This window comes from Brassica rapa, chromosome A08, assembly GCF_000309985.2.
Source record: "Brassica rapa cultivar Chiifu-401-42 chromosome A08, CAAS_Brap_v3.01, whole genome shotgun sequence".
Classification (NCBI taxonomy): domain Eukaryota; kingdom Viridiplantae; phylum Streptophyta; class Magnoliopsida; order Brassicales; family Brassicaceae; genus Brassica; species Brassica rapa.
This window is the reverse complement of record NC_024802.2, coordinates 1,789,284-1,804,127: the sequence shown is the minus strand read 5'-3', so window position 1 is coordinate 1,804,127 and position 14,844 is coordinate 1,789,284. Positions and strand designations below refer to the sequence as shown.

The following is a 14,844-nucleotide window of genomic DNA, read 5'->3' as shown; positions in this document are numbered from 1 at the left end:
GACTCTTATATCCTTTTTCTCTATATATATAATAAATCATTATTTGTGGCAGTTTCCCAAAATTCAACTAATATAAGAAAGAAGATATCACTTGATTGCAGTGGATTTTTGACTTGCAAACCCCACTATAAATATTTAATTATTAAATATAAATAATAAGTAAATGAAAAATTTAGAGAATACATTGTAACTGCTTTTTAACTAATAAATCTTATTATAGATACTTAAAGATTATTATAGATTATAAAGAAAGAAAAAAACTAGAGAATAAGTTTCAAAATCTTTTTGAATATTTTATTTTTCATAGACATTAGGTATAAACAAAATAATCATATAAAGCATGCTACAAATATCACATTTTAAATTTATAATACATTCATGAAATAGTAAGAATATAAATTATTAATCTAATATGGGAAATTGTCAAAAATACCACATTTATAGTATCATTTTTAATTGGACATTTTACCCGATACCCGAACATGTATCCGAACCTGATCCAAAGAATCCGAACCAAAATAGCAAAATACTCGAACGGATATTGATTTAGGAGAGATTAGATATCCGAACCCGAACGGATAATATCCGAACCCGAATGGATATCCAAAGATACCAAACATATGTATAATTACCCTTATATTTCTTGTTTACATCTCTCATTTTATTTAAAATATGTATATTGATGTTACACGTACTTTAAGATCGTATAATATGCATATAATTACAGAGAAAATGATTTGTCACTCAATTAAAATGTATGTCACGTTTTTTGTTTCATGTATTAACATAAGTTACATTCAAAATTTCAAAACAATAGCCAAATTAATGTTTATTTATTTTTGAAATGTTATATCCAAATCTATCAATAATTCAATCTATTAAAAAATAAAAAACCAGTTAAGTGAAAACTATGTTTTTAAATAGAATAAACCTAAAAATGAAAAAAATAATTACTTTTCTTTCAAAATTTCAATATCCGAACCCAACCCAAAATAACCAAACCCAAACTAAAATACCCGAATCCGACCTGAATTATAGAAATACCCAAACATGTTTTATACTCATGTACCAAAATACCCGAAAATTTGAATACTCGATCCGTACCTGAACGGGTAACGTCTAACGCTAATTGTAAGTTTACCATAAATACTTAATTATTTCCTTCGTTATTTATGGTTGGTTCTAAAGTTCGAATTCATTTTTTTGTTTGTTTCAAGTATATTCTTAACCAGCCGATTTTTTAAAGATTCTTAATATACTTGATATTTTTATCTAGGATATCAATCATTACTAGATTTTTTTATTTTTATTCTTAAATATTTTAGTTTATACTCCCTCTTGATATAAATATATAATGTTTAAGGTTGTTCACACATATTAAAAGAAATTAAATATTTATTTTTATCTATTATTTTTTGGTTTTTCTTTTAGTTAGAAAATATTAAAAAAAATTATTTATTTGTATTCAAATAAAAATATAAAGTATTACATTTAATTTATGTAAAAGTTGATAAAATTTTAAAGAAAGTTTGTTAATGTTAAACCGTCTTACCAACGTTAATATTAAACCGTCTTAAAGAAAGAAATTTTAAAATCTTTTAGTTAGAAAATATTAATTTATTTGTATTATATAGTTTGTTAATGTTTTTGATCAAAAAAAATAAAAGTTTGCTAATGTTAAACCGTCTTAGCAACGTATTATATTTTTGAACATAAATATTTATAATTATGAAAATAAATTATATATAAATTTAATATAATTTACCATATTTAGCTCAATATAATAATTTCCTTTTGTATGATTGATTATGATTATATAATAGATAAAAATATGATATAACTTTTATTTTTTGTTTTATAAACGATAACTGAATATACTAATTTATAATAATGTTTCAAAATTAATTTCAAAATTAGTGTAAATATTCATATTTAATTTTTGAAAACTAAGATCTGGTTAAAATATTTTTAAACAGATTTTTTAGATTTTTAATACATATTTTATATTTAAAATATAAAGATATCAAAAGATATATGATTAAAGTAATTCAAAGATTCTATGTGCTATTAGTTTTAATAAAATACATTTAATAAAAAAATTAAAGGTGGGTCCAAACTAAACAATCACACATAAAAGAATTCATGACTTCTATTTTAATAGAATAGCTTATGCTAAGTATCGAAATCTATACTATTTTAAAAACTTGGTTACAAAGCAATATCATTCAATTCGAAAATTTAAACTAATTTATATACCTAGCGTGAAAATTGGAGTAAACCCAAAATATTAATGTGTACATGCCATGACAAAAAAAAAATTAATGTGTACATGCATGAGTCGACAATCTCACTTTTGAAACCCATTCCAAACGTTTTTAATCTGTTTTAAGAATAGAAACAAATAATTTTATACTTATATTTTAAAATCTTAAAAATTAATTTCTATGTGTATCAGTATATTATTTTTTATATTATGATTCATGACTATATGAATATTTTTCAAAATTGTAAATACATTAGATCATCTTATATAGAAACACATAATTTTATCATTAAAAATACTTTTAGAACTTTAAAATGAAATAGATTATGCGTTTTCGAAGATGCATGTCAAATCCTAGTTAAATATATAAAGGATGTATATCATAATAGATATTCCCAAAATTGATAGATTTATTTAGTTATAATGAAATACTAGATTTTGACCCGCGCAGGCGCGCGGGTGTATATTTTGAAAAATATGTTAATATTTGTTTTTCATGTAATTATTAGGATTTGGAAAAATGAATCCGAAGAACATAACCGATACCGATCCAAAAATATAGTACCAAACCCGAACATAAATTGATTAAATATTCGAATTATTCAAAATTTTGTTATTTAGAGAACCGAATCTGATCCGAACCGAAGTATTTGGATATCCAAATTTATCTAAAAATAGATTTATATACTTATATATATTAATTATTTTTAGATTTAACGTATATGAAACATCAAAAATGATACTTTTAAATTGGTTTAAATACTTGAAAATATATATAGATAGTCAAAAGTAAATATCTGAAATAGTTAAAGTATACTCAAATCACCAAAAATACTTAAAATAATTATTGATTCCGTATCCAAAATTTTAAATCAAGCCAATTGATATGTTAAGCTTAAGTATTATAACGTATGTTATTCAAATTTATACGTAATATATTATTTTATTTATACATTTTGATTTTAAGATTTTAAAATATATAATGATTTAAGATTTTAAAAATAATTTAAATTAGTTATCCAAACCCAAACCAAACCCGCAAAGATCCAAATCGAACTCAAACCAAAATTTAGAAACATTCTAATAAGGCTGAAATCTTAGACCCCGAAAACCCGAAATACAAACCGATCAGAACCAAACCCGTAAGGGTACCCAAAAGCCCATCCCTAGTCATTATTATATATCGTATTTTATCATCATATAATTAATCGTATTTTATATGTACCATCATATAAGTAATCATATAATTAATAGTATTTTATACATACTATCATATAAATAATTACATATATTATATTTTTTAAACTTAATATGAAATATAAAAACCATAATTTGAGTTGGTATTTCAAATTAGGCTTTGTATTATATTTTTCTTATATATATTGACAATATTTTTTTATAATGGTTATTGAAAAATAGTTTAGTAAAAATCTATTTTTGAATATATGTATATTTCTGAATCAATTTTTGATATAAATCAAATTTGAATTATTATTTTGATTTGAAATATGTATATAAAGTTTAAATTTTGTTTTATGGTTAGTTTAGAAAAAAAAATTAGGCAATTAGATTGACCCATTTTGGTATATTTTAAAAGTGGCCTAGATAACTTTCAATTTTCTTAAAAAACATAAGCCCATTACTTTTTTTCTTAATACTACTATCCTTGTTTTCAAATAAAAATATTTTTTTTTAAAAGACTGCAATCCATGTTTCCAAACACTCTAAATTTTTTAATAGTCCTATTCAAATCTCCAAACACTCCAATTTTGTACTTGAGTTTTAATAAGATAGATATATAAGGGATGTGTATCATAATGTATTTTTCTAAAATTGGTAGATTTATTTACTTATAATGCATATATACCAATAATGGAATGTTTATTGAGAATTGCTTCTTAATTTTTTTTATCATAAAACTAGAAAAACAACGTGCAAGTAAAACTCAACAAAGCCAGTGGCCAGTGCTTGCAAGTGCCTCCCACGCGCTCACGCATCGCGTAGATACCTTTTCGTCGACATCATTGTCTCTCGATTTTAACAATTTTAATTTCCCAAAAAATTAATAATAAAACGTTCCTTTTCAGTGTCCTCTCACTTTCTTTCGACGAAGGAACCTTCACTCCCTTTTCGATTTTTGATCGCTGCTTCGAAGAACCAATCAAAACCCTAGAAGACGACGAAGAAGACGACGACGACTCCTTCTCCTCCTCCATCATAACTCTCGAATCTCCGGATCGCGAAAACCAGCGCTTAACCGAAGCGATGAAACCGGTTCAATCCGCTCCGGTTAAGAGCCGTCCCCGCCGCCGCCCAGACCTCTCCTTACCTCTCCCTCAGCGCGACGTCTCCCTCGCCGTCCCTCTCCCCCTCCCACCGACATCCTCCGGCTCCTCCTCCTCCTCCTCCGCTCCTTCCTCCGCCGGATCCTCCGCTCCGAAAAACTACTCAGATCTAGAGCGTGGGAACCGGATCGGGAGCGGAGCAGGCGGGACGGTGTACAAAGTGACACACCGTCCCACCTCCCGCGAGTACGCGCTCAAGGTGATCTACGGAAACCACGAGGAGAACGTCCGCCGCCAGATCTGCCGAGAGATCGAGATCCTCCGAGACGTGAACCACCAGAACATCGTCAAGTGCCACGAGATGTTCGACCAGAACGGCGAGATCCAGGTCCTCCTCGAGTTCATGGACGGCGGTTCTTTAGAGAACCGCCACGTGTCGAACGAGCGCGACTTGGCTCACCTCTCTCACCAGATCTTGAACGGCTTAGCGTATCTCCACGGCCGCCATATAGTCCATAGAGATATCAAGCCCTCGAATCTGCTAATCAACTCGGATAAAATAGTCAAGATTGCTGACTTCGGAGTGAGTAGGATCTTGGCGCAGACCATGGATCCGTGCAACTCCTCCGTTGGCACGATTGCGTACATGAGTCCTGAGAGGATTAATACTGATTTGAACCAAGGGAGGTACGACGGTTACGCTGGCGATATCTGGAGCTTAGGTGTTAGCATTCTTGAGTTTTACCTTGGGAGGTTTCCTTTCAACGTGAGTAGGCAGGGGGACTGGGCGAGTCTTATGTGTGCTATCTGTATGTCGCAGCCGCCGGAGGCTCCGGCGACTGCGTCTCCGGATTTTCGGAATTTTATCTCGTGCTGCTTGCGGAGGGAGCCGGCGAGGAGGATGACTGCGACTCAGCTTTTGCAGCATCCGTTCATACGGAGGGCTGTGGGTCAGGGGCAGAACAGGTCTCCGCAGAATCTGCATCAGCTCTTACCTCCTCCTCCTCCTCGTACTCTGTCTTCGTCTTCTTCCTCCCCAACGACGTAGCGTTCGTCAACTGGTTGTTGCCTTGTTGGTCAGTGTCTTTGTACTTTTGAGTTCTTGGTTTACTTTGTTCTTGAATGTTGTCCAATTTTTGCGTAAGCTTTGCGTAACTTTTATCAAGAAGGGCAATGACTTTTGCTTTGTATCATCCCAAACTGTAGCTTTTGTTGAATTCTCATAAAGGTTATGTCTTTTCTTTGTTCTTTTCTATCTATTTATGGTTAATGGCTTGAGTGATCATGGTTTAGTTTTGTCTGATAATGTTCCTACACTAAAGCTTGAGTAGACAAACTATGTCATTGTCTTGTGTGTAACTGAAGGCAAAGCAACTCTCGTAACTCCTACTAATGTTTTGATTCTATGTTTCCCTCTGTGTTTCCACTTCTCTCTCAATGAGGTTCCAAATCTTATTACGTAATTGTTTTGTTTCACCAAGTAGTTCAGGAGGGGGAGTCATTGGTTGGTTCTAAGAAATCATTTGTGCAATCCTTGACCATCCCGAATCCTACTCATAACCATGTCTCTGGCTTTTTGTAATGCTCTGCACTCTCTAAGCTGAACTAGTTTACTTGTTTTTCTGGCAAAGTGTTATGAGAATCATGAAATTTTGATAATAGGACAATGAGTGTTGAGGAGTTGATTATGTCTTGTCTGACAGTCTCACTCTCAAGAGGACAGTCGTCTATAACTAAAGACTGTATAAACAAAATCGCATAATCCGAGTAGCTTATTTTGTGGAGAAGGTCTGGTGGTTTTCTCTAGTACAAGTTACATGAAACCCAAAATAACCACATTTGTTACAAAGGCTCATTACATGAATCAGAAGATAACAAGAGCAAAAAAAGAAACATGCATTGATTGATTCGTATGAGTTCATCTCCTTCGTATGAGAAACATGCAAAAAAAGAAACATGCATTGACCAAACAGTCGTATGTATATAAACATTCAAACATGTTTTGTCTTCTTTCCTCAATATTTTCCTCGATGGAGCTTTAGGAATGTTATCATTGAAGGACACCTTTGTTTGTTTTCTTGTAAACCACAACCTGTATGATAAACAGATTTTGCATTACTTCACGCGGGGTCGGACGCAGAGTGGACTTAGGTGTGGCACTTGCTCCACACTAACTTTCGTATTTTCTTCAATAATTAGCTTACAGTTTATCTAAATGCCCTTATTGTATTTATTCTTTATAACGGGTGCCCCATATTCAATAAGTTGTTGGATCCACCCCTATCCTTCACTCGAGCTAGTTAACCACCAATCTAGGAAGGCCAACGGATGGACACGAGTGTGAATGATCTGCGCTCCTTTTCGGTACTAATGCGTAAGAGAGCCAAAGACGAGAGAGTATAAAGAGAGCGAACACCTGTTAATGAGTTAAACAGTGACTGTGCCTCCATACAAAATTGATGTTTAATCAGATTGAATATTTAAATCAAAAACAAGTTACATTGGCAATAACCAAAAAATCAAAAGATTTCCGAGTCAAGACATAGTTATCATATTATTAGTGTCTTTATATACTCCATATCAAAAATGTGGAAATAACTGCCTATTCATGTGAGAAAATGAACATTTCCACTGACATAAACGGATAAAAACAACTGAATACTGTGAACAGAGAATTTTATCATAAGCACATCCAATGGTGAAGGTTTCCAAAATAAAAAAAGTATTAATATTATAATTATTATTTATGTTTTATGTTTTATTTTCTTTAAATTAGTTAATCAACTTTTTGGATGACATGTTTTTTAGTATCTCATAGTTTTTTAAGAATTCATAAATAAGAACTTTGCTCATTTTCTCTTTTAATTTCATTTTTTTAAATACTAAAAATTCCTCATGATACTGCTATTGAAGATGCTTAAAACAACTAAAATTTAAAAAATCTGTATCCACTAAGTTTTTTTATATATTTTATTGTCACATAAATGTGATTTTTCTGCATTAAAAATGTTAATTTCTAATTTTTAAAAACTACAAACTCCTTCCATATAAAGCATAAAACCAAAATATCCACACTTGATAACATGTGTTGAGAGAGAGAGAGAGAGAAGAAACAGTGGTGTAGTGATTTTATTTGTTTTGTCGATATCAGGGAATCATCTGATACTCTATCCTTTGATCGATTCGCTGCATCTGACGGTCCTGATCTGGCTATTTCCTGATCGTCGGATCAGCCATTTAGCTTGACACATACATAACCCAATCAAGGAGTGTGTGTGTGGATCATAGAGAGAGAGAGGGAATGAACGGTGAGGTCGTCTCGGCTTCAGCAGACCCATCTCCGCCTCTGGAATGGAGATTCTCTCAGGTCTTCGGTGAAAGAAGCGCCGGTGAAGAAGTTAACAAAGGTAACAAACTCAGCTATCGATTTTCGATCGTTGAAATTAGGGTTTTTGAATTTGGATATATGGGTCTTTCGATTAACCACGTTTTCATTGATGGGTCATTTGAAAGTTTTGATCTTTGGCCAAGTTTTGTATCCGTTATGCTTTGTGGCTAGATTCGATTTTGTTGTGAGTGTTGAGGAATGTTATTCTGAATTGTAGTTGAAATGCTCAGAACTGTAGCTGGTGTTTTCCTCTGCAGTTGATGTGATTTCAGCTATCCAGTTTGATAACTCCGGCGACCACCTCGCTACTGGGGACCGTGGAGGAAGGGTTGTTCTTTTCGAGAGAACCGATGCCAATAATGTAATGTCTCTGCTTCTTGTCAGTTGTAAGCGATTTTTCTGAAAGAAGATGGGAAAAACTTGACGTTTTTGTTGCATGCTATCGATTACAGAGCAGTGGAGGAGCTAGAAGGGATCTTGAAGAGACAGATTATCCACTGAGGCACCTGGAGTTTCGTTACAAAACAGAGTTTCAGAGTCATGACCCTGAGATATTATGATCTTCTTACCCTGTTTTCATACTTATGCATTATGTGCTAATACGTATGTTCGTGGTTGATCGTTCTTTGTCTACCAGTTTGATTATCTCAAGAGTTTGGAGATAGAGGAGAAAATAAACAAAATCAGATGGTGTCAAACAGCGAATGGCGCTCTTTTTCTCCTATCCACAAACGATAAAACCATCAAGTTTTGGAAGGTGAGCACATCCTTTGTTTATTTGTTGGCCTCTGAATGACATAATGTTTGTTTCTGGAAACGTAGGGTGTACAATGATAAATCTGATAAATTTAATAGTCAATCTTGAGAATGTTGGAATATGAACGCTCTGGCCTGTTTGTTGGGTTTGCTTACTATATATAGATGGTAGTTCTAAATCCTTAATGTTGTAAAGAGTTCCTGTTTGAATTGTTTTCTGTCAGTAACCTGTTGAGATGAGTATGTAGAGTTGATTCTATCCTCTTCTTGCTTATTTGAGTTTAACAGGTTCAAGACAAGAAGATCAAGAAGATTTGTGATGTAAATTCAGATCTTTCAAGAACGGTTGTGAACGGAGAAGTACCTGAAGCGAACAGCTCATCGCTGCGGTTGCCAGTGATAGTTGTACACTACTCTCAACAATTTTGTTTTGAACATTTTAATATTCTGATATTTCTCATATGTAGACTAATAGTTCATTTGACATATACAGGTAACTAGCCATGAGTCGAGCCCTGTGGCTAGATGTCGAAGAGTATATTCTCATGCTCATGATTATCATATCAATTCCATCTCAAATAATAGGTAGGTTATTCATATTCATCCATTTAGAAGTCTACTTGCTTTCTTTTTGATATATTAGCTTGAGATATATGCTCCCATTGTAAATGTTTTGGTCCTAATAATTTTTCTACTAAAATAGTGACGGCGAAACATTTATTTCTGCTGATGATTTGCGAATAAATCTTTGGAATCTGGAAATTACCAATCAAAGTTTCAATATTGTTGATGTCAAGCCTGAGAAAATGGAAGACCTATCTGGTAAACCATGATTTATGCTATTCTTTCCGTCCATCAAGCAACTGAATCATGTGTAAGTTACAAGTGTAACTACTACTGCATTCTTTTTTGCAGAGGTTATCACATCAGCAGAGTTTCATCCTACGCATTGCAACATGTTAGCTTATAGCAGTTCGAAAGGCTCAATACGCTTGATTGATTTGCGCCAATCAGCTTTATGTGATTCACATTCCAAATTGTAAGTTTTTTTAGACTGGCTATTTCTGAAGAGTTGTCTAGCAGCAAAAAGCTTAACATTGTTTTTGTTTCTGTAAGGTTTGAGGAACTATAAGCAGCTGGTTCTAAATCGTTCTTCACTGAGATAATTGCTTCAGTGTCAGACATGAAATTTGCAAAAGAAAGAAGATGTCTACTTAGCCGTGACTTCATGACACTTAAGGTTTCAGATTTAAAGCTATCAATGTCTGGTTTCAGATTCTTCTTAACTTAAGGTTTGTGTTTTTGCAAATCAGTTATGGGACATTAACATGGATTCAGGTCCGGTATCAACTTTCCAGGTTCATGAACATCTGAAACCGAAGGTAAGTTTCATATACTTTGAGAGAGATACAATTAATGAGTTGATGCATAGCTGATTGGTACTCCTCTTTCCGTTTGCCATTTTGCAGCTCTGTGATTTATATGAAAATGATTCCATCTTTGATAAGTTCGAGTGTTGTATAAGTGGCAATGGATTGCAAGCAGCTACTGGTTCTTGCAGGTATGCCCTGAAAAAGCAGAGCATATTTTCTGTTCTTGAGATTTTCAAAAGACTGATTCCTTCTCTATCCAGCAATATGTTCCGTGTGTTTGGTGTTTCCCCGGGAAGCACCGAGACTGCAAGCTTAGAAGCAAGCAGAAATCCAACGAGGTAAACTTGAGTAAAGCTATGAAGAGCTAATGTGCTCGATCTTCCCTTTTTACTCAATCCTGATGAAATGGAATTGTTTGATGTTGTTTTATCATAGGAGACATGTCCCAGTTCCCTCGAGTCCATTCAAAGCTCTAAGCCGTGTTGTAAGTAGAGGTTAGTGGCTCTCTTTCTCTCCTTGCTCATTTAAGAAACTGACATCAAATGAGTAATGGTGAAAGCATGATCAGAGAGTCCTGGAGTCGATGGGAATAGCAATGCTCTTGATTACGCAACAAAGTTGCTGCATCTTGCTTGGCATCCAAGCGAGAACTCAATTGCCTGCGCTGCTGGAAATAGCTTGTACATGTACTATGCTTAACATCCACACTCAGCAAAGAAAAAAAGTAGATAAAAAGGAGCAGTTTCTCTGCTCTAGACTCTGTTTTTCCAGGTTCCTTATGGTGCTTCATGGGGAGTGCGATATGCATCATGGGAAAATGACAGGCAAGCAGTGAAAAGTGAAAACCAATCTTTGAAGTGTACAAATTCACTTGTGCACCTTGGAAACTACTTTATAGGCAAAGAAAAATGTAAAAATCCGATTTGAAGAAATCGTGATTTTAGTTAAGCTAATCGTATATGACTTTTGGACTCGAGATATATATTAGTTTGTTTACAATCTTTTTCTGGTCTTGGTGTAATCATTGTTTTATTGATTCTTTTGTTAGACTTGTTTCTCCTTTGTTTATTTATTGAAAATGAAATACATTTCATCTAATGTTTAGTAAAACCCTCCAAAGTAGCACTGTTCAATTTCATTTACTAACGTATTTTCTTATTTATTATTTTGGCTTATAAATTTTTTGAATATATAAATAAATTATTTCAGTTTTCCTCCTAAGCAAATACTCCATCTGTTTTATGTAAAATGTCATTTTAACATTTTTTACACACTAAAATGATTAAAATGCATGTTTTATTAGTTAAATTTATTTAACTGATTATATTTGAGATAAATAAAATTATTTATAAGATTAAAATATTTTGTAACTAATATTAAGTTTAAAGTTAATATAAATTGCATCGAAAATTCTAAAATTATTTTTTGTAATCATTAAACTCATAAAGTAATTAATTTCAAAATAAACATGTGTGGGACAAAAAAAGAACATTCAGAACGGGGAGAAGATCAAATGGATCTTGAAATGGACATGCATTCGCTAAAGTCAACACGAATCAGATTCTCATTCTGTTGTCCAGAGCCAGAAATCGTAGCCGTATAAGTGACGTCAGTAACGGTCACCGATAACGGCAGCTTAACGTGAGAATATGAATGGTCAAAAGACTCAAAACTGGTTTCAGACACTTGTGCGGCTCTGGTTCAGTGTATCACGTTTAGAAAGTGACGGTGGTGCTTATTAGGATACGGTTTCAAGTCTAATGATTCTTCTTATCCTCCCTTTCAAAGTAAAAGAGAACTTTGCTTGTCGAGCACGCTATCTGTGTTTTTTCATTGTCTGTTAGTGGGACAAGACTCAAGTTGCATCACCTCGTCTGCGTTTGTGTGTTATTTTTTGTAAATCCTAATTAATAAAGATAAATATGGTATTAATAAAAATTTGAAGAAAAAATATGATAAATTTCCTCTACAAGATGACATCAAAACTATAAGATATTCATATTAAGCCAAGTCAACAAGTCAATAGCAAAGTCCAACGCGTGAATTTTTGTCAATGAAAGGGACTGGATGAAATGAAAATTCGAAGAAACTTCGCTTTGTTCCTACTTCCTAACCAGTTTGTTTGTTTTTTTGCCAAAAGAAAACAAATAAAATAGTGATGTTTACCCCCATAACCAAAACTGTTAAACTCAGCTAAAACTTTGTGCGCAAAAAAGCTTTATCACAACACATTTCTTAACATTTAATATATAAAAAGTCATGTATCACTACTGAAAAATATGCATTCTTGTTACAAATTGATAACAATTCTCAGAAACAGTGATCGAATTTATGTCACTGCAACTTTAAAGGTTAAATTTTGTATTTTCTAATTTACTGATAATATCAATTTTAAAGGTTAAAAAACGCAAAATTATTGGCAAACTTACAGAAAAAGAGACAAAATAAAGACAACAAAACATTAAAACATCAACATAAACCGATGTAAGAAAATCTAGAAAGTGTAATATAAACGCAAGTCTCTCTCTATAAATAAACCCACCAAATATCTCCACTCCGCATCTCTCTTTCTCACTTACCCATTCATACTGAAAGAGCCCTAAGACCGACGTCAAAATGCAGGAGGATCTGACGTCAGCAGCAGCGTATTACCACCACCAATCGATGATCATGACGGCGAAGCAGCAGCAGCAGCCGGAGTTACCGGAGCAAGAGCAGCTAAACTGCCCGCGCTGTGCCTCACCCAACACCAAGTTCTGTTACTACAACAACTACAACCTCTCACAGCCACGTCACTTCTGCAAAAACTGCCGTCGTTACTGGACCAAAGGCGGTTCCCTCCGTAACATCCCCGTCGGCGGCGGAACTCGCAAGAACAGCAGCAAACGATCCTCTGTCGGATCGTCTTCTTCGGCTCCGTCGAGCAGCAGTCCCAAGAGTAAAACGGTCGCTGTTTCCGACCAAGAGAGTAGAACCACGGGGAATTCGGGTCAGGAAATGGATCCGACCCGGATGTTATACGGGTTACCGGTTGGAGATCCGAGTGGTGGGAGGTTCAGTTCCCTGTTGGTTTCGAATATGCAGCAGATTAGAGGGGTTAACTACGAGACCGGGTCGGGTTGGTATCCGGGTATGGAGTTGGGTTTGGGCTCGGGTATTCGGAGGAATGATGACGCCGCGTTGACTGATCTAGCTATGAACAGAGTGGAGAAGAATTGAAGAATCTGGAGGGTAATTTGGTAAATTCCGTATAGATGTATATTTTAGTCGTGCCGTAGTCCAATATAAACGACAAATGATGTCGGTCCATATAAGTGATACTATTCTCACTTATTTTCTTTATTTTCCTGATTGGCTTTTGGGTAGTGTTATATGATTTCATCTTTAATGAAATTATAGAATGCGACTGATAAATTGATTTTACATTTATCTGATTAGTCTGTCATTGCTTAATTATCTAATTTATGGTATCAACTACCAATGTATTTGCAAAAAACCGAACCTTAATTTCGGTATGCTATTTATAATCTTTTTAAGTTGTAGTAGTCGGAACAAATTTCTAATAGTTTCAATGTGTTTTTAAGAATTTATTTTAGATTTTTTTTTATAATAATATATTATAATATCAACTTGTTTATTATTGTTTTAATATATCTGATTCAATGAAATAAATCTGAAGGTAAAAAGAAAATTTAGTTCGGAACTACATGTATTATCATCATTGATTTGAAGCTGAGAGAGTTGACATTATTTGTTGAAAAAAAAATCCACGCGTTTACATAGATGACGATCACAAATCTATCCATAGTCATTGATGACTCTCATAATCAATCATGTGGGCAAGAAATATTGAAAAAAAAATTATGAAAGAAGTAAGATTGTGGTCCAGATTAGATGGATAAGTCTCTTAACTCATAAGAAATGAGAAGTCCACTTCATAGATAGGCTGTGAAATTTGGGCGAGAAATGATTTGAAATGATGACTGATGAGTTGTTATCAAACAAAGGGCTTAGTTTGATATTTTTTTTTGACAAAAGTGAATTTAACTATATTTGTAAAAAGTAGGGGTGGGCATTTCGGTTTAGTTTCGGGTTCGGTTTGGCTTCGGTTTGGTTTGGGTAATTTGGGTTTTATAAAACTCAAACCAATTAAAACCAAAGTAGCTTTGGTTTGGGTTCGGTTTGGGTTTAATTCGGTTCGGTTCAGTTCGGTTTGGTTTAGATTTAGTTCGGTTTACATTATTATGGTCTAGTTTGGTTCGGTGTAGTTCAGGTTGGTTATAAAATATGAAAACATCAGTTTTATAGTTTTATTAAAAAATAATCAACTCATAAACGATAGAGTGAGAATATAAAAACTTATGCTACATAATTTTATATATAATAGTATTATTTGAATCGTATTTATAATTTTTTTTTAAAGATACGGAAGCTATGAAAAAATGAAAAACGAAACTTTAACTAAAATTTGCAATATGTTAATACATATATATATATATATCATATATATTTTTACTATATATATATTGGATTATCGGTTTGGTTCGTTTTGGTTCGGTTTAAACCCAAACCAAACCAAACCGTTCGGGTTGAGTAAAACATGAACCAATTGGATTACATAAAGAGCACGGTTTGGTTTGGTTCGGTTTAACTTCGGTTTGGTTGGTTCGGTTCGGTTCGGTTTGGATTTTTTGCCCACCCCTAGTAAAAAGCTTATCATCCTACTGATAGGGAAAAGGAAAACATTCTTTTTATGGCTAGTTTTGATTTTATGGACCA

At 33.5% G+C, this 14,844-nt stretch overlaps 3 protein-coding genes across 3 annotated transcripts; all 3 read left to right on the top strand.

Moving 5' to 3' along the window:
• The first annotated feature begins 4,320 nt into the window (after positions 1-4,320).
• Positions 4,321-5,833, top strand: LOC103832833 (mitogen-activated protein kinase kinase 4). Its single transcript, XM_009108923.3, has one exon. The coding sequence runs from the start codon at positions 4,529-4,531 to the stop codon at positions 5,594-5,596; it is 1,068 nt and encodes a 355-aa protein (XP_009107171.2). The 5' UTR covers positions 4,321-4,528; the 3' UTR covers positions 5,597-5,833.
• Positions 5,834-7,560: 1,727 nt separating this feature from the next.
• Positions 7,561-11,163, top strand: LOC103832831 (serine/threonine protein phosphatase 2A 55 kDa regulatory subunit B alpha isoform-like). The gene is given in 14 exon segments (XM_033276507.1): positions 7,561-7,955; positions 8,194-8,297; positions 8,389-8,487; positions 8,574-8,693; positions 8,981-9,094; positions 9,186-9,277; positions 9,396-9,514; positions 9,608-9,731; positions 9,809-9,932; positions 10,006-10,074; positions 10,162-10,253; positions 10,326-10,403; positions 10,501-10,559; positions 10,628-11,163. Coding segments are annotated over 14 exon segments (1,437 nt in total). The 5' UTR covers positions 7,561-7,849; the 3' UTR covers positions 10,765-11,163.
• A 1,393-nt stretch (positions 11,164-12,556) lies between these two features.
• On the top strand, positions 12,557-13,651 carry LOC103832830 (dof zinc finger protein DOF1.7). Its single transcript, XM_009108921.3, has one exon. The coding sequence runs from the start codon at positions 12,682-12,684 to the stop codon at positions 13,282-13,284; it is 603 nt and encodes a 200-aa protein (XP_009107169.2). The 5' UTR covers positions 12,557-12,681; the 3' UTR covers positions 13,285-13,651.
• Positions 13,652-14,844: the final 1,193 nt, after the last annotated feature.

Coding starts and splice junctions, on each gene's coding strand:
- LOC103832833 (XM_009108923.3), top strand. CDS start 4,529: ATGAAACCGGTTCAATCCGCTCCGGTTAAGAGCCGTCCCCGCCGCCGC.
- LOC103832830 (XM_009108921.3), top strand. CDS start 12,682: ATGCAGGAGGATCTGACGTCAGCAGCAGCGTATTACCACCACCAATCG.